Source organism: Pseudochaenichthys georgianus, chromosome 9, assembly GCF_902827115.2.
Source record: "Pseudochaenichthys georgianus chromosome 9, fPseGeo1.2, whole genome shotgun sequence".
NCBI classification, from domain to species: Eukaryota; Metazoa; Chordata; class Actinopteri; order Perciformes; family Channichthyidae; genus Pseudochaenichthys; species Pseudochaenichthys georgianus.
Window position 1 is genome coordinate 40,693,154 of NC_047511.1, and position 21,970 is coordinate 40,715,123.

Sequence of the window (21,970 nt, forward strand, 5' to 3'; positions counted from 1 at the left end):
GCTGCTGCTGCTGCTGAAAAAGATGATGGTCGATCCTCTTTGTAGACTTTGTGAAAATACTTTCTAGGGAAAAAGAACCTGCCGACCGCACGATGTAAGGTGATGTACACTTTGGTGCAGATCTGTCTGTTGAACGATGTCACAGTATAGGGTCGTGCTGCTTCGCATTCATTCCATTTGAACAAACGGATTTCTTTATCGATTGTTCTCGGGGTGATATCAATGAATCAGTGGAGTTCCGCCGCTGCATGCGGTAATAAAGCCGTCCTTTTTTAAAGTATTACTTTACTCTTGACAACAATGGGGTGTGAGATTTACACCTGTTTTGTTAGCCGCAGAGCTCGGGGGCCATATTTCTTCTGTTAATAACTTTAATAATTATAACTTTATTTGTATAGCGCCTTTCATACAGGGGATTGCAGTTCAAAGTGCTTTACATCAGTAAAAAACAAGACATAAAATCAGTGTAAAACAAGAGCAAAGCATCAAGTGGATTAAAATAATTAAAAATAAAAACACGGGGAATAAAACATAGAGAAATAGTGCAATGTCAATCACGGAGAATAGTGCAGTATAATAGTGTAAAATCAGTCAAATGCTTTGGTAAATAGATTTTAAGCTGCCTTTTAAAAATGCCTAATGTATTGGCTTCCCTAATATTGTTGGGTAACGTGTTCCACAGTTTTGGGGCGTAGTTTACAAAGGCTGCATCACCGACTCTTTCTGGTGACCTCTAATATCTGTTCACTTGGAGCACTGGTAAATGTTTCTGTCGCGAAGTGTGATTATATTTCATCCACATTGTGTGTTGTCAACAGTGTGTACTCCGTGGGTTTCTGAACGCTCGACTGCTCTTAGAGAGACTCAGAAGTTTGAAAGTGTGTGTTCTTTGTGTGCAGGTGTGTGAGAGTGTGTGGATCAGAACAAACAGCATAAAGGCAGGATGCTGGCAAATCACTATAAAACTGAAGCTCTCTAGCCTTCTCATTGTGAGGACTAGTCATTTATTTAACGCTCAAATATGGTCCTGGGCTGTTTGGGGAGAATACATCAACCGGCACACAAGAGTCCACACAAAGAGCGGCACACTTCAACAGACAAAGAGCACGAAGAGAGAGGGCAAGCGCCTTATTTCTCAGTTCAAATGAAGTGTTGTTTGTTCAGGGTGGGTGCAGGGCGCCGAGTGGGACGGATGGATGGAGGGAGGGACTGATGGAAGAAGGGAAGGGGGGGGGTGAAGGATGAATGGTTATTACACAGTAAGTCGATGCACAAACGGAGGGTGTATGTGGGCGATAGTGGGGAGAATAGGGGGGCACGCTGGGGGTGTAAAATATCTATTGTGAAGGCTGAGACTTAATCACTTGAGCGGCACACGCCAGTTCTATGGGAGCACATGTCGTACACTAGTTCCCCCGGGGGGAGAGGGAGGTCCCAAAACACTCCCACACACACATAGTTGAATTTACATGTCAGTTATAATGCAAAGCTGGGTACAGGCCAACCAGAAGGACACGCCCCCTTCCACAAAACAGTTAGCAGACCCTCCTGACTGGAGATAGTGTGAGGTTTGCATGTTGCTGCTGGTTCATTCAAGGGCATACACACAGAAGTACACACACTTCCTCCAGGACGGGATGTATGACTCTGCAGGGGCCTTTGCGAGAAATGGATGCTTAGATTGACCGGGCAGTAAGTACAATCTATTGTTTCATTACTTCAGGCATGTCAGTGGAGGATGTAAGAGTGAGAGTGAAGGCTGGAGTTAAGCAGCAGAAGAGAGGCAGTCGTGTCAGAGTGGGTTTGCATCAGGGCCACAGACTGCTATACATATACTCAACATCATTAACATAAGCGGTTTACTTACTAGCAGGTTACATTTAGGGAAACAGAAAAACAAAACGGAAGACTATTTGATTTTTCCAAGATTAGAAGCCTCTCTGCAATTTAGTATTATCTTTCCTCCCCTGTTTTCACCTTAAATAGAGTATAACTGTCAGCTTCTTATGTTGTCGTAGAAAACCACTCAAACTCTCCAACTGTGTCTAACTTTCTGTCTGTCTCTGATGCTCCTATTATTCTCCTCATGATGTAACATCTATTTCGTACACGTCTCATCTTGCTTATCGTTGTTTCCTTGGCGATGGAAAGTGACAGCCTTGATCCGGTCGCCCGCCTTCATTCGGAATATTTTCCTTCGACTATGCCTCTCAAACACACTTCAAGGAAGTGACACTGACAGCTATGAATATCCTAGTTAGAAACACAACTGTGCAACCAATAATTATGGATTAGCCTCGAGCCAAATGCAATGTACACTATTATGTGACTGACAGCGGGATATTAGGGCCCTGCTTTGTTAGTGTGGCCATTATGAAATGCTTGGAGGCTGAGGACCAGGTGTTTAGGGAAGCCCCCAGGCCTGATCAGCCCCTTTGCTACTAACTCACTGATGTTCCCCTGTGGGCTGGAGATCATGGCGAGCAGCATCTGGGGTCCTGTTGTGTTTTAAGGGGAGTTGGAGAAAGCCAATAGAGAGCATCCCTTTTACCTCTCTGAATGAATATCATTGTATTATAAATAAGAATAGTAAAACAACAAAAATATGAATCCTATCTCTTTTAGTTCATTCTTTATTTTGTAGCGGACTTTATGAACATGATTCAACATTATCTGTGGTAACACATACACTATTATCTTTCATTTTTGTTATGCTATACGTATCCTATCATAGTAACAGTTGGACAGTGACAGTTACTATGGTGATGTATAGTGTGGAAAGTATTGTTTTCCCAATGGTTGCTTTATAGCATGTGTTAAAGGGGCCCTATTATTCAGCTCATGTTCAGGTTCACATGTGTATTTAGTGCCTCAACTGGGACATGCTCTCATGCTTTCATGTTTATCAGACTGCCTGTGCTGCAGCTCCTCTTTTCACCCTCTGTCTGAAACCAGAGCCCAGGCTGCTCTGATTGGTTAGCTGGCCAGCTCTGTTGTGATTGGTCGACTGCTTAGAGATGTCCCCCAGAAATATCACGTTCAATGTGTTGGAGCGCTAGCCAATAGAAGCACGATTGTTTCATTGTGATGTCACTTTGTTTTACGGATGTACATCGCAGTGTGTGGGACAGAGAAGCTCCCTCTGGAGGGAACTTGGATTTGAGTCTCTGCAGACCATTTACATGCACACAAATCTATATAACAAATGACAGGAAATGGAAAAACCCCAAAAGCTTTATAGGGCTCCTTTAATAAATGACACACATTGTGTGGTCAAAGAAGTTGTTTGTCTTTTTTCTCACAACTTCTAAAATGTCATAGTTTCAGCCACTCTCAATATATTAAAATGTAATTAATAAAAAATTGGCAATTATTTTGATTAGTTAGTTCGATCCCCATGCTCTGCATTCAAGTATCCAGGATATACAACCTGCTCTTGTATATATGTTTGTTTGGCGGGTACTGTAGGCTAAGCCTTCCCAAATGTTTGTGTCACTGCATCCTGGTAAAATAAAAATATAATGTATAATGTTTGACATTAGCGCTGCTATGCAGCCACCTGTGCCCTTTAGGCCTACTACAAAGCCAGTTCAACATATCCTGGATATGTTTGAGTTATCTTAACTAACCCTAACAAACGAGATCTCGCTCAGCGGTCATACTACGCTGGTTAATCAACTCGGTAAATCAAGCCAGGGTTTCCCTCACCAGCTGAGAGCGCGTTCACGTGAAAGGGGCGGGGTTAGCTACATTTGACCAATCACAAACAGGGACAAGTGTACTGACAGCGCAGCGTCATATTTCATTAATGAAAAGTAAACTAATATTAGACAAATATGAACTTTAAACATCCATGACTTACACATAGCCTATAATGCAGGATACAAGCCACATAGTTTCACCTGCAAGGTGAATATGGTGATGGTGAACTGATTAAAAAATAAATAAACTACCGAGTGTTTGAAAGCGTAACAGTTTTATGATATCACTCCCCCATCTATGTCACGAGTGGATCTGACTTTAATTACATTTGAGTTGAGTGTTTCGTCAACCCAATGTATTGCTTAAAATAATACGTCTGCATACAGTATGTGACACTGTACGTGTTGCACGGCCAAATACGGCTGGAGAAGCTGACTCAGATAAGGACATAGGCCTACGATATATTATGATATTATATGATCGGATTGAATGTGATATGAATGATAAGTGCGACACGTCGGCGTCTTCTCTGCATACGGCAGTTTAATATATTTGACTCCGCACACTGAGGCGTCAGGTAAAAAAAAGGGATTTAGCCTTCCCAAAGCTGAGCCTCACGCGCCGCCTATGATGTGTCTCAAGGACAACAGTAGCCTACATATGAAATGTTTGTATAGTGTTATTCAAGTGGAGTAAACTATAAGTAGCCTATTTGCGAGTTTGTTTAGAGGAAGGGCACCCTAAGGGCTATTTGTCAAATTCAACTGCCGAGCCATAAATGTAGTCACAGGGAGAGTGCCAAGGTGTTTAGCAAATGTTAACACACCTGCTTCAACAATGCATGTCTGGACTGATTCAGGAAACAACAGAATTTCACAACAGTAATAAAGCCTCAGAGGAAACTGTGGTTTGTCCTTTCATGGAAAAATGTAATGTTTAAGGATCAACAGCATTCTCTGTGTTTAATGTGTATTATATATTTCCTGTCTTGCAGATGTAGCCATTGAGAGTGCTGTTCTGGGGTCATGAGTTGTGTCTTCTCTTCTCTTCTGTGTAACGTGCTCACCTGGACCTCAGCACCCCCCTCCTCACCTATGCCTGCAGCACCATGGGCAGTGTCAGCAGCCTCGTGAGTGGAAACGACCTCAACAGCAGACACTGCAAGGAGTCTGAACATCAGTTAAAAAAGGGAGCACATCCTCAAAGAAGGAGCGGAGGTTGCAGCCTCGACGACTTACTGAAGTGTGGCTTCACTCAGGGCCCCACCCACCCCTCCAGAGGCCTGTCGCACTCCCGCTCAGGACGAAGCGAAGACTTTTTTTACATCAAGGTACGTGTCCTTTCATTTCAAACTATGACTTTAATACTGCACATTTCAGTTACAAAGCCTAACGTGTGTATCCTGTTCCCTTAAAGGTGAGCCATAAACCCAGGTCAGCGTATTACAGAGGCCCAATGGAAGATCATTCAGGTGGACAGAAGACAGACGGGGAATCAGACGGGGGAGAGCAACCAAAACTGCTGCTCAAGTCTGGAAATATTACTGTAAAGGTGAGAAGAGTGCACATGTTATCTCCTCTAAAGCTTACCTAAATGATATCACTACATTTTAAAGGAATGGTTGAACATTATGAGGGATGTCTTGCTTTCTTGCCATGAGAAGATTCATTGCAAGCTAATATTTTTACAGCAAATGTGTGGGGGTGGACTAATACATTGGTTAGGTTAGTTTAGCTTAGCATTACGACTGCTAACGTGAGGAAAAGCTAGCCGGGCTACATGCTATCAGATATTAAATGAGATGTCCATTGATCAAATTTGGTCCGCTGTCCTTCAGTTAACTGGAATCATTATGGTTATACTTACGAACATTAAGAAGTCATACTGCGTAACTGCGACTTTATAAACCGCACAGTTGAGTATAAAACATGCACAGCGGGTAGTTGAAATGGTATTCCTCATAACCTGTGTTGAACCGCCTCAGTTTATTAATCACCCCCTCCCAGATTAATGACCTAAGAATGCCTTGATCTTCTCATTGAAGTCATTTCTGTGCCAAGAATAGACAAACGGAGTCTATTTCAATGGGTCTTTATTCCTCTGGGGCAAGAAGGGGAGAAAGGAGAGGAATAGGTAGCCGCTTTAAAAGAGACGGAGCGGAGGATGTGAAAGAAAAGAGAAAGACGAATCGAGGGCCAAAGAGAGTTTGAGGGGTAGACAGAGAGGAACAAATGAGGGTAGGCATCCCAGTCGTGAAGTCAGTGAGAAGGAATGCTGAGCTCACACACTTCAGCAGTAGCTCATATTATTAATATCACAGAGAAGGGCTATTCATCTTCGCTCAGACAGCACATGGGGGAGAGATGTGGGATGCAAAGGGGGAGGGGAGGAGGTCTGAGAGGAGGGGAGGAATGCTACAGCTGGTGACGTTCTTGGACAGCACAGATGGGGGCATGTGGAGTATAAGTTTATCTTTGAAATGAGTTTTCTCTTTCATGACAGTCTGGCGAATTTGACTTGCACCTACTGCTGCGTAGCTTTTAATACTGCCGGCATGTAGCGAAGGAATTCTGCACGCTTTAGTAATTCTATTTTCAGCATGAAAACGACATGATTGGGAAAAATATCTATCCCTTTCACTTCTACCGAGCAATATGTATCTCTGTGGAAGCCAGTCATTACGATTTCCAAGTTTCAGAATGGACCCATCCGTGGTTTGTGGAGACGCTGAATATTAAAATAACAATTGGGAAGAGCACCCCTGACTGTATGTCATCTCTTCCAGACCTCTGCTGACAAGCCATTGGTCCGTTCCACTGCCTTCAAGCCTGTGCTTCCCAGGAGTGCATCCTCCACGGAGACAGGCCACAACAGCCTGGACCACATCCTCTGTCCTCTGGAGAGAGCCCGGAGTTCAGACATCAGACACAAGCACGACACCTTCTCAGGTTATTCATTTTGTTCAAATGCAGCAGTAGAACAACTAAGTCGATGTACTCAAGCGTTGTATTTAAGTAGTAGTATGTTGAGGTACTTTACCTCAGTATTTTCATTTGATGCTAATCTAAACTTCTCATCCGTTACATTTTGGAAGCCAATATTGTACTTTTTACTCCACTACATGTATCTGATAGCTTTAGCTACTTAACTGATTCAGATAATACTTTACCAGACGTGACATACACATTAATGCATCAATAAACACAATCCAGTCATTTAACATATGATTATAAAACGGGACATTACGCAAACGGGTACTTTTGGTACATGAAGTTTATTTTGCGGCATATACTTTTGTACTTTACTTATGTGATGCAGTACTTTTACTCAGAGTATTTTTACAATTAAAGGTGGGGTAGGTAAGTTTCAGAAACCGGCTCGAGATACACTTTTTGTTATATTCCATGGAATGCTCTTAACATCCCGATAGCAATATCTGAAGTGCTTTGACAAAAAATCCATAAAAAATGTTCATCTGTAGAAGCCGTAATACTGTAAAAAGTACAACCAATCCGTTTAGCCGGCCCGGCTAAACGGATTGGTTGGCCTCCCTGCCTGTCAGCCTTCCATCGGGGCACAAACTTATCTCGTGCCCTCATTGGTCATGTGCGCGTTCGTGTGTGTTGGAGGAGGGGCTCTGTAAGGAAGAGGCAGATTTTCTCCGGTTGTGTATTTTCAAATTCTAGCGATCTCGAGCCGGTTTCTCAAACTTACCTACCCCACCTTTAAGTATTGCTACTTTGACTTAAGTATAAAATTGAATTACTTGTATATAGACTCTTATTGCACTATTTCTATTCTATTTTATTTGTATTTACTTGCACTATTGTATCTGTGTTATTGAGTTGCACTGTTGGAGGAGCCCGTGACCTAAGATTTTCATCGACATAACTACACCGTAGCTATGTACGAATGAAAATAAAAGCCTTGAAAAATATTGAATCTTGAAAATCTTGAGTACTTCCTCCACCTCAGTTGAAATGCTATTTTAAATTGTAACTATACAATGAGACAACAACAGTTAGAACAACAGCTTGTGCTACAAAATTCAACAACACATTTGAGTTGACTGACACATTTCCCCTAACGTAAATGTCCTTTGTTTTCCTTCCAGGGACTCTTTCTGACTCTGGGCGTAACTCCATGTCCAGCCTGCCCACTCACAGCACCAGCGGCAGTCTGATTGCTTCCACGGGCCCCGTCAGTCACAGTGAAGGCGGCCCAGCTCCCGCACACCGCCTCAGCAAGGGAGCGCTGCCCAACTTCCCTCCGTGGGTCAACGGGAATAGCACTAACCTTGACTGCAGCTCCAGGCCTGGTTTAAATAGCACAGGGTTGGACGCTGGCTCCCCACTTCCTGCAGATGAGCCAGGAGCTCTCTCTGAGACTGCGGGGGGGATCCGGTCCCCCATTACTACAGATGAGTCTCTGATTGAGCGTTTGGAACAAAGGCTGCTGGAGAGAGAGACTGAACTGCAGGAGCTGCAGGTACCACGCTGTCGCATCAGCAACTAAACAGCTTGTTCATCAATCTGTATGTGTTTACCATTAATTAGGGTGTTAAGTACTTTACCAAAGTACTGTCCTTACAGGTACTTGTACTTTACCGGAGAATTTCCATGTTATGCTACTCTGTACATCTCCAATTCAGAGTATGAAGTACCTTTAGTTACTTTGCGGATGATTCATGATAAACAATATAATCAACACTTAAATTAGACTTTCGTTACACCTGGATTAAATTCACAAGCGACCCAGCAGGTATTCACGAAATTAGAACGAGTTCCACCTTTACACGCTTTGATAAACACATCAATACATCAATTGTAGAAACACATACTATATGATTAAGAAATGTGGCAATCTTCATAATATGCACTTTGACTTTTTTACTTCAGTAAGTATATTGTGATGCCAATACTTTTGTTCTTTTACCTGAGTAACATTTTGGATGCAGGACTTTTTACTTCTGCCGTTAATGACTGCAGAACTGTGATTATTACTAACATGTCTTTCCCTTGCGACAGGTGAGTTTTGAAGACAAGGAGGTGGGAACCTGCCAGCTGTTTGAGGAAAGACAGACGTACTGCTCTGAGGAGATGGAGGGGCTGAAGCAGCGATGCTCCACAAAGCTTCGCCAAGTGTCCCACATGGCTGCGAAAACCCAGCAAGCCCTCCAGCTGCAGGTCAGCCAGCTCCAGGTCAGACCACCTCCTATTTTCTTTTTACATCTCTGGTTCATCTTAAATGTGGCGCAGTATTTTACCTTCTCATTTGAGAAAATACTTTCCACGCACAAACAAGTGAAAAGAGAAATGTGTTCTTGTGCAGGCTGAGAAGGAGAGGCTTCAGCAGGATGTCACAAAGCTCACACAGGAGAGGGATCGTGTTGAGCTCAGACTGAGGTGTTATGCGACAGAGAGCACACAGCTCGCTCCGACACTTGAGGAGACTCAATGGGAGGTGAGTCATGAGTCATATGTGTGACATCAGTTGGGTTTGAAAGCTTTCAGCACACCAAACAATGTGAAACCTTGATCGCTGCAGGTGAGATGAGGGACATTATGTTCCTTCATCACAGGAGGAGAAATCCAGCTTTATGCATCAAGTTTATTCGAAGAAAACCCACCAAATGTTCTCTTTGATATGTTTCTGAGTATTTCATAATGTTGCCTTTCAACATCAGAGGATGATCAACACTTCTGAAGTCCATTTTTCAGTAGTTCTGCAGGGGGGGGGGGGGGGTTAAAGCCGCCGAGTTTTCTATTTTGATTCATTATCACAGCTCTCACCAGAATCATTTCCAGCTGTTTCATCCAACTGTAGCCGACGCCACCTGCCCAACAACAAATGGAAGACAAGCACAGTTAAAAACTATGGTGAACAAACATCATTGGACATTTGGCAGTGAAAAGAGACAAAACGGAGCCAACATGACAGTGGAACTGGCCAGACACACAACTTTAAATGGATTTTAAATTGGCATAAACATATTTGGAACACATTTCAATTTAATGTTTGAGTTGAAAATATGTAAATGTTGTGTTTACAGCTTGGCTCTCTACTAGCCCAACTTATTTGTTTTTATTATTCAAATGTTCAGCTTACTTTTGGCATACGGTGAGAATGTGAAAGTTCCCCATGCAAACTATTGTTACATGATGTTTTATAAAATAAAATAAACGAGTTATATTTAATGTCACAAATGTCCAAAGAATTCTCTCATCATTTGCTGTGTGCTATGATTAAGGGAAATGCACATGAACATTATTAACAGTATAAGAGATCTGTCCTTTAGCTGCCGGAGTGCCGTACATACCACACATTACAACTGGTTCATCTGCATTATCATATCTGTCCGAATGCAGGTGTGCCAGAAGTCAGGAGAGATCTCCCTGTTGAAGCGGCAGCTCAGAGACTGCCAGACGGACGTCCAACACAAGCTGAACGACATCGTCAGCCTCAAGGCGTCGCTGAAGGAAAACACGGCAAAGATGGATATGCTCGAGAGACAGAATAAGGACCATGAGGAGAAACTTCACTGTCGCACCAGAGAGGTGGAGGTGAGTCTGATCTTTATTCAGTGGTAATTCATTCTACCATGGCATTGACATAAGAATGTGTGTTTAATGCCCACACAGTGCTTATAATTTGAAAGCACTTGGAAGGATACTTCACATTATTTGCTACACTCAACTGTGACCTCCAGACAATTGCTATGTCTGTGTTAAAGCAGACTTAGCATCAGGGACGTGCACAGGTACGGGCTAATGTTGCCCGGGCAACGGCCCTTTTGAACTTTTTGGCTGACCTGAAAAGTCTTTTTTTCTGTTGTGGCCGAATAAACATGATAAGCCCACAATTAGTATTTTAGATTCTCGCTGCAAACACACCTTGTCAGCGCCCCCAGTCACGTGACTTTGTTTACAATCTGACAGCTGGAAAGCAAAGGGAAGCCCTCCGAGTCCGGTCCGGCCTCATGGCTATGGTGATCATGTGCCTGCCTGGCTTTGGTGGCCAATCCTCGGGTCAATCTGTCCCCGGAAATGTTCCCGTTTTTAAATATGCTTAAATTGATTTTGAGTTTTCTCATGACAGTTAGAACCAGGGGACTTTACTTCCTCTTGACACCGTCTGTTATTTACAAAAAACCACCTAAATATACTTGTTATTGTGCTTCTGTCTTTCTGTGTCTTTTCATCTGCTCCGTAAACTCCCTCACCGCTCTCTCTCTTTTCTTGATCGCCCTCTCACAGGAGAACACTTCACTGTCCCGCTTCATTGTAGGATTTCTGCCATGTCTCTACTTTAGTTTGACCATCTCTGTTATTAAGTTATGGAATACTAAATAAATAAGTAATTAGATACCTTACCGTTACTGCGCTCATAAAGAATGATAAGAATAAGAATAATGCATATTGAACTGGTTTCATTCATTAGTGAGTTTATTTTAGGCACAGCAGTTACAATGGTCAAACTACATTAAAACAGAATTGTCCGCATTTTGTCTTTAATAGTTACTAACATTCGATATGTTAATGAGATATGGACCGCAACGTTTTTTTCCCCTGGTTTTCATTTTTTTTTTTATATATTAAAAAAGTTCTTAGATTTTCAGGGGGGGCTTTTTCTAGTTTAGAGCAATAGCCCCTCCAAATGCCTGTGCACGTCCCTGCTTAGCATACATGTAACCAAAATAACCCTCTTAAATGCTGCCCATGTGTTTTTATTCAGGTGTGCGAAAATGAACTCCAGCGCAAGAAGAATGAGGCTGATTTGTTGAGAGAGAAAGCTGGAAAACTGGAGCAAGACATTCAGGGAATGAAACAGGATCTGGCCAGGGCCAAAGAGCAAAGGCAGAACAGTTTGCCACCAGAGGCCCAGACTCAGGACTCGGAAAAACTGAACCAAGGCTCAGACTCCCCCACCCGAGGCCAGGGGGGGGGAGAACAACAGACAAACATCCACCCTCCAGAGGGAAGTGGAGAGAATGAAGCAGCAGCTCAGGGAGGAGAAGGACGCTCAGGAGAACCTGGCCGGTAGCTTTGAGCAGGAGAGGCTCACATGGAACAAGGAGAAAGACAGAGTCATCAAGTACCAGAAGCAGCTGCAGATCAACTACCTGCAGGTGCACAAGAAGAACCAGGACCTGGAGCGGATCCTGAAGGAGCTGACGGCCGAGCTGGAGAGCCGGACGGAGCTCGGCATGGACATCAACTACAGCTCAGGGTTACAGACTTACGACGACGTTATTGCCACGGAGATTTGATGGGAACACTCACATGTTGAGTCAAAGTGAACTGAGCACTATTTTTTTCACCACAGATATTTATGATAACAGCTGGACTTCCTTCACTGCCTACTAGTGTTTTACACAGGTTATGTAATAGAATGAGCAGTAGTGCATTTTGTTCCAGGGGACAGAAGAAAATGTCTGTTTGTGATGACACTGTCAGTACTTGTTTACTATGAAAAGGATTTGTGCCAAAATGATCAAGCAAAACTTCCTAAGTATGATAAGAATATAAGAAAATGAAATAAGTGAAGTAAAAAGGGTATAACTTGCAAACAAATTAAATGGTTTATCCTGTAAAATATTGTTTTTCCCCTTGTGTATAATATATATTTTTGTTCACAGTTCCCTTACACTACTTTCACTTTTGAGATGACTGTTCTTGCTTCGCTGAATTTCGTTTTCTCTTGAATTCTTATTTGTGCTTGATACTTAAGAAGCGTTGCTTGATTTTATTGGCACAAACATAATTCCTCAGTTTAGGGTAAAGCATAAGTTATTTCATTTGTTTCTTTCCATGATGTCCAACAAGATAACTCATCTTTTAGATAAGTTATCGTGTAGAATTTGGTGGATGACACGTGGATGACGAGCTGATGTATCTATGATTAACGCCTAATGGTAACACACGATAAGCATGACAGTGACGTATCATCTGTGAGCCTGAACAGACTTTTCTTTGTTTATACGCATGACTGTATGCATGGAACACAGATATAAGCCATGTTATGAGCCATCAAAACAAAACACATGTCTTATGATACAAGTATTTATTATACCCACACAAATGTAAAAGGAAATGTGTTTTACACTTCACACAACATTCTAAAATCATATAAACTGTCATGCATTGTCACCCCTTACATTCAATTCAAAAGTAAGGACCTTATTCAAAGTGCACTAAGTGAAGTAGATATATTTTAATAAACCATATGAATGTCATCCTCTTAATCTTGTCACACTTAGAACATTTCAGTAAATGCATCATGCAAGGCAGTATCAGCAGGGCGGTGGTGGCGAAGTCGATAGGGACTTGGCTTGGCAACTGGAAGGTCACCAATTCAAGTCCCGGCAAAACCAAGTACTACAAGGTGTCCCTGAGCAAGGTACCGTTCCCCACACTGCTCCTAACACTAGGATGGGTCAAATGCAGAGAAACAATTTCCCCACGAGGGATTAATAAAAGTCCATCTTATCTTATCATTACATGTGTCAATTCAAATGAAACATACACAACACTCGTCGAAAAACTATTATTATTATTTATGTAATAAACTATTTCTTTGTAGCAAACCTTAGGCCTGAAGATGTTCCTGGTGTAGAAAATGCACAAATAGAGTGTATGCTATAACACCTCTGGCAGATACCAAGGGCAAATGCTAATGTGAGGGATTCACTTTGTGTTTTGAGAGAAAGAGGGATTACACGGGGCTGGACGCAAAGCAATAGAAGCAAATATTTACAGAGAAACAGAGGAGATCTCGCGGTTATATCTACCTCCCTCCCTGCGTTGTTCGTCGTACTTTCGTGCGCTGGCACCGCTCCACTTGGAGAAAAACAAACCTTCCTCGCAGCGGCGCCGCACGTTTGGCTCTGCTGTTTTGGAGCTTTTCCATTTCCCACAAGGGCAAAGTAGTTTGTGAAGCAAAAGTTGTACTGCTCCACCCACTCCATACTCAGGGGCTCACGTACACTAAATGTGCACACATTGAGCTGGCCTAGAGTGTGTGGAAAGTTCTGTAACGAGGCTTCTTGAGATTGCTCAGCTTCCCACCAATCAATGACATGACCACCGCGGGTCCACATCCATATGTTTACACTCCGAACTTTGGTCCTTAGAACATAATGGGTGAAATAGGGAAGTAGAAAAGACAAACAAGTTGATAGTGCAGAAATGTCACTGGTAAAACTTTCTTGGAATTCCATACAAAAATCATTCACTTGTAGAAAAGTGAACAAGTGAATGATTTTTGTATATTGAATTCCAAGAAAGTTTGACCAGTGACATTTCTGCACTATCAACTTGTTTGTCTTTTCTACTTCCCAAAATAAAAGCTTCAGTGAAAAAAAAGGGATGACATTTGAAATAAGTAGCCTACCAACAAACACTCTATGGGTGATTTTAAAAAGTAGCTAATGTCTGGCATTTGTGTTCAAACACTTTTACTAAATTACTTTATTCTGTAGGCTATTCTGTATAAACAAAAATGAATAGTTTAGCCCTTTTTAAATAGAGGATTTGTTCACACATCAACAGCATATTGACAAACCTGCGTGTGGCTATGAATACACATTAAAACTGTACTTTAATGCACTTGAAAGATATGTATACTTTTGATTGAGTAGGCTCCACCACACCAAAATGGACAATACTGCAGCTGCATGCTTGTTAATATGTGTCGGGCTCATTCAAAAGCTAATGCTGGATTTAATAACTAACATGAATGATATTGGTATATAATCAACACTTTTTTCCGACTGCGCTTTTGTCAATCCCTCATTATCATTCTCCATTCCTCTTGGACTTTAAGATTGTTTTCCTCTCCCGCCTAATCATCTAATTTGCCTTTTATATAGTGTTTCTTCCCTCACACAGAAGCTCTTTTGCAGCTTATCTGCTGTCATTACTGAGCTGATTGGACCAAATCAAAACTGAAATCAAATTAAGGCCCATTGTCAGTGTGCGTTGCTCCGTCACTGACATGAAAGGAGGACCACCAACAAGAGATAAGAAGGAATTCAAAGTCGCTGCTTTGACATGAAAGAAAGCAACGGAGCTGACTGGATGAAGGGACGTGAAATAAATACGCATAAAGAAATTTACACCGCAGCAATGTTCTCGTGTGAGCAGTGGCGTAGCCAGGAATTATTGTGTGGGTGGGCCTGGAGAAATGTAGGTGGGCCAGGGGGAGACATATTAAGCGTGGGGTCTGAGCTGAAACTTCATTAATGATTTTAATGATTTTTTAATGCACTAATAGAACATAAGCATACATTAGCAGTGAAAACAAAAAACATAGGCACGGCAACCTCAGAATGTGTGTAAAACTGACATCCACATAGGGATGGGTATCGTTAAGGCTTTAACGGTACTACTACTTTTATCGATAGCGCTTATGCTTATGCTCCAGGTTCAGTACCAACCACATCATAAAGTACGCGGACGATACAACAGTGGTGGGACTCATCAGGGACAACAACGAACAGGCCTACAGGGAGGAGGTGAAACATCTGACAGACTGCTGTAACACCAACAACCTGATCCTGAATGTCGATAAAACAAAAGACATTATTGTCGACTTCAGGAACAAAAAGCACTGTCACCCACCACTCCACATTAACGGCACAGCAGTGGAGACTAAAGACAGCACCAAGTTCCTAGGGGTGCATATCACAAGCAGTCTGACCTGGTCCACTCACACTACATCACTATTTAAGAAGGCACAGCAGCGCCTACACTTCCTGCACAGCTCCCCCCTCCCATCCTCACCACGTTCTACAGAGGAACCATAGAGAGCGTGCTGACCAGCGGCATGTCCATCTGGTCGAGAGACTGCAACGCCAAAGACTGGAAGTCTCTGCAGAGAGTGGTCAGGACAGCAGAGAAGATCATCGGAGTTTCTCTCCCTCCCATCAGAGACACCGCTCAGAAACGCTCCCTGATAAAAGCCCAGAATTTTTTTAAAGACCCCACTCATCCTCACCATGCTCTGTTCTCCCTGCTGCCCTCCGGCAAGAGGTTCCGCAGCATTAAGAGCAAAACAGCCAGATTCTGCAATAGCTTTTCCCCCAAGCCATCAGACTGCTGAACAGCAAGTAGACCAGTAACATAAAGATTACATTACGCTGTGTAAAGAGCACATATTTTTTATATAGTATGTCTATTTTATTTATATGTATAGTAAGTCTTTATATTTTAAACGCACACGTTATCTTTAATTTTATCAGCACCACGTCACTATTATTTATTTATATGTACAATTTTAGCAAGTTTTTATATTGTCCTTTTCCTGTAAGCCAGTACAACGAAATTTCGTTTTAATAGTACACTCTGTGTCTTGTTGAAATGACAATAAAGTATGTCCATGTCTATGTCTTATCGATCCGTCCTTTAACATTACTTTTATCGGTTATTTTGGAGACAAAAATAAGGTAAACTAACTAAACAAATTGAACAAAACTAACATTGCTTTTTATTTAAATTAAATACATAATATTTCTCATCAAAAGAAACAACAATGTTTTAACAAATCATATTAAATAATGTGATGACAGAACTGTTAACAGAATAGCTGAAACTTTAACAAAAATAAATAACTCAGTTACCTCTAGTCATTAACCCATGTTTGTATAATGTAGTTAACTCGGTGTGTTGCTGCTAGCATACATAACACCTGACGTGGAAACGTTACTCGTGGATGGGGCTACAGAGAGAAAGACAGTCGAAATCCGTCTGAATGTGGTGCATTTTTGCTAAATGTTTAGACAAATTGCTCGTGTTACCGCCCTTACATGCTAAACTCTTATTCCACTTTTGGTAACGAGTATTGTCCCCATCGACACGGCTATAGTTTAACCACACCTCGGAGCGCGTTCTCTCCATCTCCTCCGTGTGTGTGTTGCTGCATGTAGCAGCTGCGTGTGTGTAAACTGCCCCGCCCCCTCGCAAGCATACAGGGGAGAGATCAACGGAGTTGGCGACACTTACAATGTAATGTTTGTGTAGCAATAATACAACATATATCGGGGGCACAGGTTGTTTATCTTTGACAGTCGCACAGTGGGCACACACTGAGTGTTTTCATATTCAGCAAATGTGTACACGCTAAACTGCAGACCTCAAGAAGAAATAATACTTTCATTCACTCACGGCAAAAGTTACTTTACTTACTATAAAAACTCACGGTAAAAAAAAATGCACTCCTTATTCCATTGTCATGAAGGTGGAATCTAACTATATCCAGAATAAGTTTGATTGGATCCAGGCTAGAAACATGTTTATTTCTGCTGTAAAGTTGGGCATTTTAACATGGGGGTCTATGGGAATTGCTCCTTTTTGCATCCATCCCCTGTCGGCCACTAGATGAACTGCAGTTTGTGGCACTTCCTTCTGGGCTTCCCGGCTCTGCGCTATGAAGCGTTGATTGGCTATGGGTGGGCCAGACGTGCTTGTGGGTGGGCCCAGGCCCACCCGGGCCCACCCACAGCTACGCCGCTGCGTGTGAGTCATGCAAGAAATACGAGGCACTTTCTCGTGTGCTTTACCTGCAGACTAGTTTAAAATAATGTTTTCAAGGCACATTATTAAAGGTGGGGTACAGTAGGTCAGTTTGAGAAACCGGCTCGAGATACACTTGTTATATTCCATGGAATGCTCTTAACATCCCGATAGCAATGAATATCTTAAAAGGTGGGGTCGGTAATTTTCAGGTAATTTTGGAGAAACCAGCTCGAGTGCGCTAGAATGTGAAAATACACAGCCACTTCCTGTGCTTTGTACAGTAGGCTATGTACAGTAGGCTACTACGGCTTCCACAGATGACGTTTTTTTAATGGATTTTTTGTCAAAGCACTTAAATGTGGGGTAGGTAAGTTTGAGAAACCGGCTCGAGATCGCTAGAATTTGAAAATACACAACCGGAGAAAATCTGCCACTTTCTTATAGAGCCCCTCCTCCAACACACACGGACGCGCACATGACCAATGAGGGCACGAGATAGTTTGTGCCCCGATGGAAGGCTGACAGGCAGGTAGGCCATCAGGTTGTACTTTTTACAGTATTACGGCTTCTACAGATGACATTTATGGATTTTTTTTATCAAAGCACTTAAGATATTCATTGCTATCGGGATATTAAGAGCATTCCATGGAATATAACAAAAAGTGTTACCTACCCCACCTTTAAGTGCTTTGACAAAAAATCCATAAAATATGTCATCTGTGGAAACCGTAGTACTGTAAAAAGCACGACCAATCATTTTAGCCGGCCCGGCTAAAGTAACTGGATGGCCTACCTGCCTGTCAGCCTTCCATCGGGGCACAAACCGCACAAACTTATCTCGTGCCCTCATTGGTCATGTGCGCGTTCGTGTGCGTTGGAGGAGGGGCTCTGTAAGGAAGTGGCAGATTTGTGTTCTAGCTGTGTATTTTCAAATTCTAGCGCACTCGAGCTGGTTTCTCCAAAATTACCTACCCCACCTTTCATTAAATTCTGCTTTACAATGTGTATCTTCTTCCTAAAATCTATAATTTGTTATCATGCCACGAGCGATCAGAGTGGTTTTTCGATGTTTTCATTGGCTGGTATTGTATCATTATTTAATTTAAGCCCTGAAAATTACTTGTTTAACTACTTCCTTGAGACTTCAAGTATATATTCTTCTATATCTATACATTCTGAAACTTATTTTCTATTAGGTTTGAGTTACTGTGCAACAACATATGAGATCTTTGAGCATAAGCGTTGCAATTGGATAACTCACAGGAGGACTCTTTTCTTAATAGGCAATACTGATGTTGTGTTCTTGTACCTTGTTTGTATTAATTGTCTATATTAACAACATACTGAGTGTTGGTCCAGCAGATGTCTCAGGGCGATTGAACAGCAGTTAGGCAGTCGTCCAAACCCTCCTGGGGACAATTTGGCCGTGCCCTGCAGTGACATGATAATAATGCCCTCATATCCTGCTGTGATTCTCCTGATCGGCTGACAGTCAGGCACAAAGGGGCCTGAATCCATTATTAATGGAGAGGTGCATTTGCAAACCGGTTCGACATACAAAAGAGCCATCTTTGCTTAAATATTCACAGGAGAGAAAATTGAATATATTCACCATGTGAACTATTGTGGGAAATCTATAATTGCACAATGGGAGTTTTCACTACATTTGATGGTCCGACCCTCACCTCTAAAAATTATAATAAATATTCCATACTGATAAATAATAGATGAGTCAATAATACTATACAGTTTCTACCTTGCCCTCATTACTCATTACCCACACACATAGTCAAATGTGCTTCATCCCAGCACTACCCCTAAGCAATTAGTTGCTCTAAAATATCAGGGGGCTAGTTATCCAGGCATGTATTTCACAGCGTTATTGGTTTATCCGGAGCCCTACATGCAGGCCAAGCTCCCGCAAACACAGCCTCAGCAAATCCCCGAGCTCCTCTGCAGTCACCAAAGTAATTGGGGAGGGAGTCCCAAAGGGTCCTCGCACACACTGCTGAAATCTCTGCTACCGACGAGTTGAAATGGCAATGGAGGTAGATAGGTGTGTGTGTGTGTGTGTGTGTGTGTGTGTGTGTGTGTGTGTGTGTGTGTGTGTGTGTGTGTGTGTGTGTGTGTGTGTGTGTGTGTGTGTGTGTGTGTGTGTGTGTGTGTGTGTGTGTGTGTGTGTGTGTGTGTGTGTGTGTGTGTGTAATAATAGTGCAGGAGGTGGATGGAGCGACCTATTTAGGCCCGCAGTAGTTTAGAGTCGCTGGTTGGCTGGGAAACCATCTGGTTCCCCAGCCAACCAGCTGCATCGCCCGTTTCTATGGGGATGTCAATTTTCGCTCATGGTGGTAGGGGGGGGGGGGCCTGTCCGGGTGCCAATTTAAGCCCCCACTGCCCAAAATTACTTAATTAACTCTATCTCTCACACAGAGAGAATCTCCCTTTGTACGTAAGTCTACCATTCATCACAATCCAGCCCTTTTATTCTACAGCTTGCCGACTGTCAGCTCGTGAAATTAGTGAGGAGCAGTTGAATGCGGGATAAAAGCCCTAGGAGCGAATCCATAATATTAAACGAGCACAAACCCAAAAAATGGACTGCAGGTAATTTCCTAATTTCAGGCCAGATTTTAAAATGCACTTTAGCTTAAAACCAGGAAATGTGTCTGGGACTGACGATCCGGTTAAAAATGACAAACTAAATGTTTTTGTAACCATTGATTTTCCAGATTTAGGTACAGCTGTCTGCCACGAGGGACAAGATATCAGTGTGTGTGTGTGTGTGTGTGTGTGTGTGTGTGTGTGTGTGTGTGTGTGTGTGTGTGTGTGTGTGTGTGTGTGTGTGTGTGTGTGTGTGTGTGTGTGTGTGTGTGTGTGTGTGTGTGTGTGTGTGTGTGTGTGTGTGTGTGTGTGTGTGTGTGTGTGTGTGTGTGTGTGTGTGTGTGTGTGTGTGATCTAAACAGGCTGATAATTAATGACGTATAAATAAAGACTAAAGCAATAGAACATAGATCAGGCTTTAATTCACAACAATCAGGAGTGTTCATTTTGCACACTGACTCGATGCACTGAGGCGAAATGATCATATCCTGAGGTGATGATGAGACGAAGGTGAGTTGCACCGCTCCCATTAAGCTGCAAAATAGAATAATATAAATAAAAGTAGGTGATTTATTTGTTAATTCCATTAATTGTATTTGTTTTACATTAAAATACTTTCATTTTGACTCACCGAAATAGCATTTGACTGAAGATGTCCGTCTGTTTGTTGAAATTCTGTAAAACAATGATGTTGTTAATCCCAATTAAAATTCTATGGCATTAAAAACTAAATTCACAAACAGGTGCTGTCGACGGCTGTTCCTCTTACCTTTCTCTGTAACAGACTCAAACTGAGAGGCGCTCTGTGAGGTGTTCTTCTCTATCTTTAGATGCTTGACTGCAGAAGAAAAAATCAAGGCTAGATTTTCATAAAGTTTTTTTAACAGGAACAAAACTCTGAAACAACAAAAACTACATGTATTCTTTTTATGAAGGATACGTTTTTCAGGAAATCTTGTTTTTGACAATGAGCATGGTGAATGTGGTTGAAAAATGACAAACATTAAAATAAAATAAAAACATTTGGCATATTCAAATGGGGGTGATTTGATAGCAGATCACATGTTTATGCCCTTTGGCTTTAAAATGTATTAGGGTTGCTTTGAATTAGATATATTGGGTTTATTGTCTGTCCATGTAAGTGTTTATAAAATGGGTCAATTGGCAAACATTGCAGTACAGTAATATAAAAGGTAGCATAGTATGTGTGACACCATACCATTATAGCTGTCCACTGTCACTGCAGAAATATCTGTGGGTTCAGCAAAGCGAATGATGAACTCTTGAGGAAACATCCCGGTGGACATCCAGAACGTGTTGGTATTTCTTGATAAAAAGGGAAAAACAAACACCTTAATGTTATCGCTAATCCAAATGGTATGGGATTGACTACAGATAAATATAAAATAAACAAAATGTTTTTATTTATGTATAGAAGGACCATGCATACAAAAACATTAATCTCAGCAAAGAGAAGAGATGCAATATGCCAGTTTATAGCTAATTTCCATCTGTGGTCCTCAGACAATAATAAATGAAACTGATCTGACACATTTGACATCCATAAAACTAGTCAAGATGACCCCACAACCTGTGCATACTGGAGTCCAATTCAGTTCTTTTCACAGTACATTGACAACAAAGTCTTTAAAGATTTGGCAGCATTCACCAAATATATAGCAATGTTCCGACCAATTACTTATTTATGTATGTAATAAAGGTGAATGAATTATTGTATTAATATCACTCTGTAAGGATAATGTTACACAGTAGGTAGGTAGGTAGGTAGGTAGGTAGGTAGGTAGGTAGAGAGAGAGAGAGCGAGAGAGAGAGAGAGAGAGAGAGATCCCTAGATAAGTAGCAAATGACACAAAAAAGTAAATTGGAAGACACTATTTCTGCGGTTCGTAGGAGGATATAAAAATAATGTAACAACTTAAACACTAACCCATCCGTGATGTTTTCTGGAGGGTGATTCTCGTCGCTCGATGAAGCGACAACAACTTTTGCCCCCAAAGAAGCTAAAGATGACTCAATCATCTTCACTGACTCACACGGCACATATGATGCTCTCCGCTGCTGCCTGGTGTAGAATATAACTGTATATCCGACAATAACACACAATAATCTGCTTCGTTTACGTGTCTTGGAGA

General features: G+C 41.9%; 2 protein-coding genes across 2 annotated transcripts in view; one reads left to right on the forward strand and one right to left on the reverse strand.

Moving 5' to 3' along the window:
- The window catches only part of lzts1 (leucine zipper, putative tumor suppressor 1), a 23,579-nt gene extending 9,969 nt beyond the window's left edge, over positions 1-13,610 (forward strand). The window contains 9 exon segments of the mRNA XM_034090436.2: positions 4,780-5,032; positions 5,119-5,253; positions 6,488-6,650; positions 7,817-8,190; positions 8,730-8,903; positions 9,034-9,165; positions 10,071-10,265; positions 11,437-11,640; positions 11,642-13,610. Coding sequence (XP_033946327.1) covers positions 4,780-5,032; positions 5,119-5,253; positions 6,488-6,650; positions 7,817-8,190; positions 8,730-8,903; positions 9,034-9,165; positions 10,071-10,265; positions 11,437-11,640; positions 11,642-11,971 — 1,960 coding nt within the window. The 3' untranslated portion in view covers positions 11,972-13,610.
- A 6,609-nt stretch (positions 13,611-20,219) lies between these two features.
- Positions 20,220-21,952, reverse strand: hspb11 (heat shock protein, alpha-crystallin-related, b11). The gene is made up of 5 exons (XM_034090185.2): positions 21,766-21,952; positions 21,037-21,143; positions 20,587-20,655; positions 20,449-20,492; positions 20,220-20,351 (listed from the first exon to the last, which is right to left on the reverse strand). The coding sequence occupies exons 1-5, from the start codon at positions 21,855-21,857 to the stop codon at positions 20,250-20,252; spliced, it is 414 nt and encodes a 137-aa protein (XP_033946076.1). The 5' UTR covers positions 21,858-21,952; the 3' UTR covers positions 20,220-20,249.
- Between the last annotated feature and the right edge of the window lie 18 nt (positions 21,953-21,970).

Excerpts from the sequence above, each read along its gene's own strand:
- hspb11 (XM_034090185.2), bottom strand. The coding sequence starts at position 21,857 with ATGATTGAGTCATCTTTAGCTTCTTTGGGGGCAAAAGTTGTTGTCGCT. Across the intron at positions 21,144-21,765 it reads CCAGAAAACATCACGGATGG|AAATACCAACACGTTCTGGA; the intron begins GTTAGTGTTTAA and ends CTTTTTATCAAG. Across the intron at positions 20,352-20,448 it reads TTCAGTCAAATGCTATTTCG|CTTAATGGGAGCGGTGCAAC; the intron begins GTGAGTCAAAAT and ends TCTATTTTGCAG.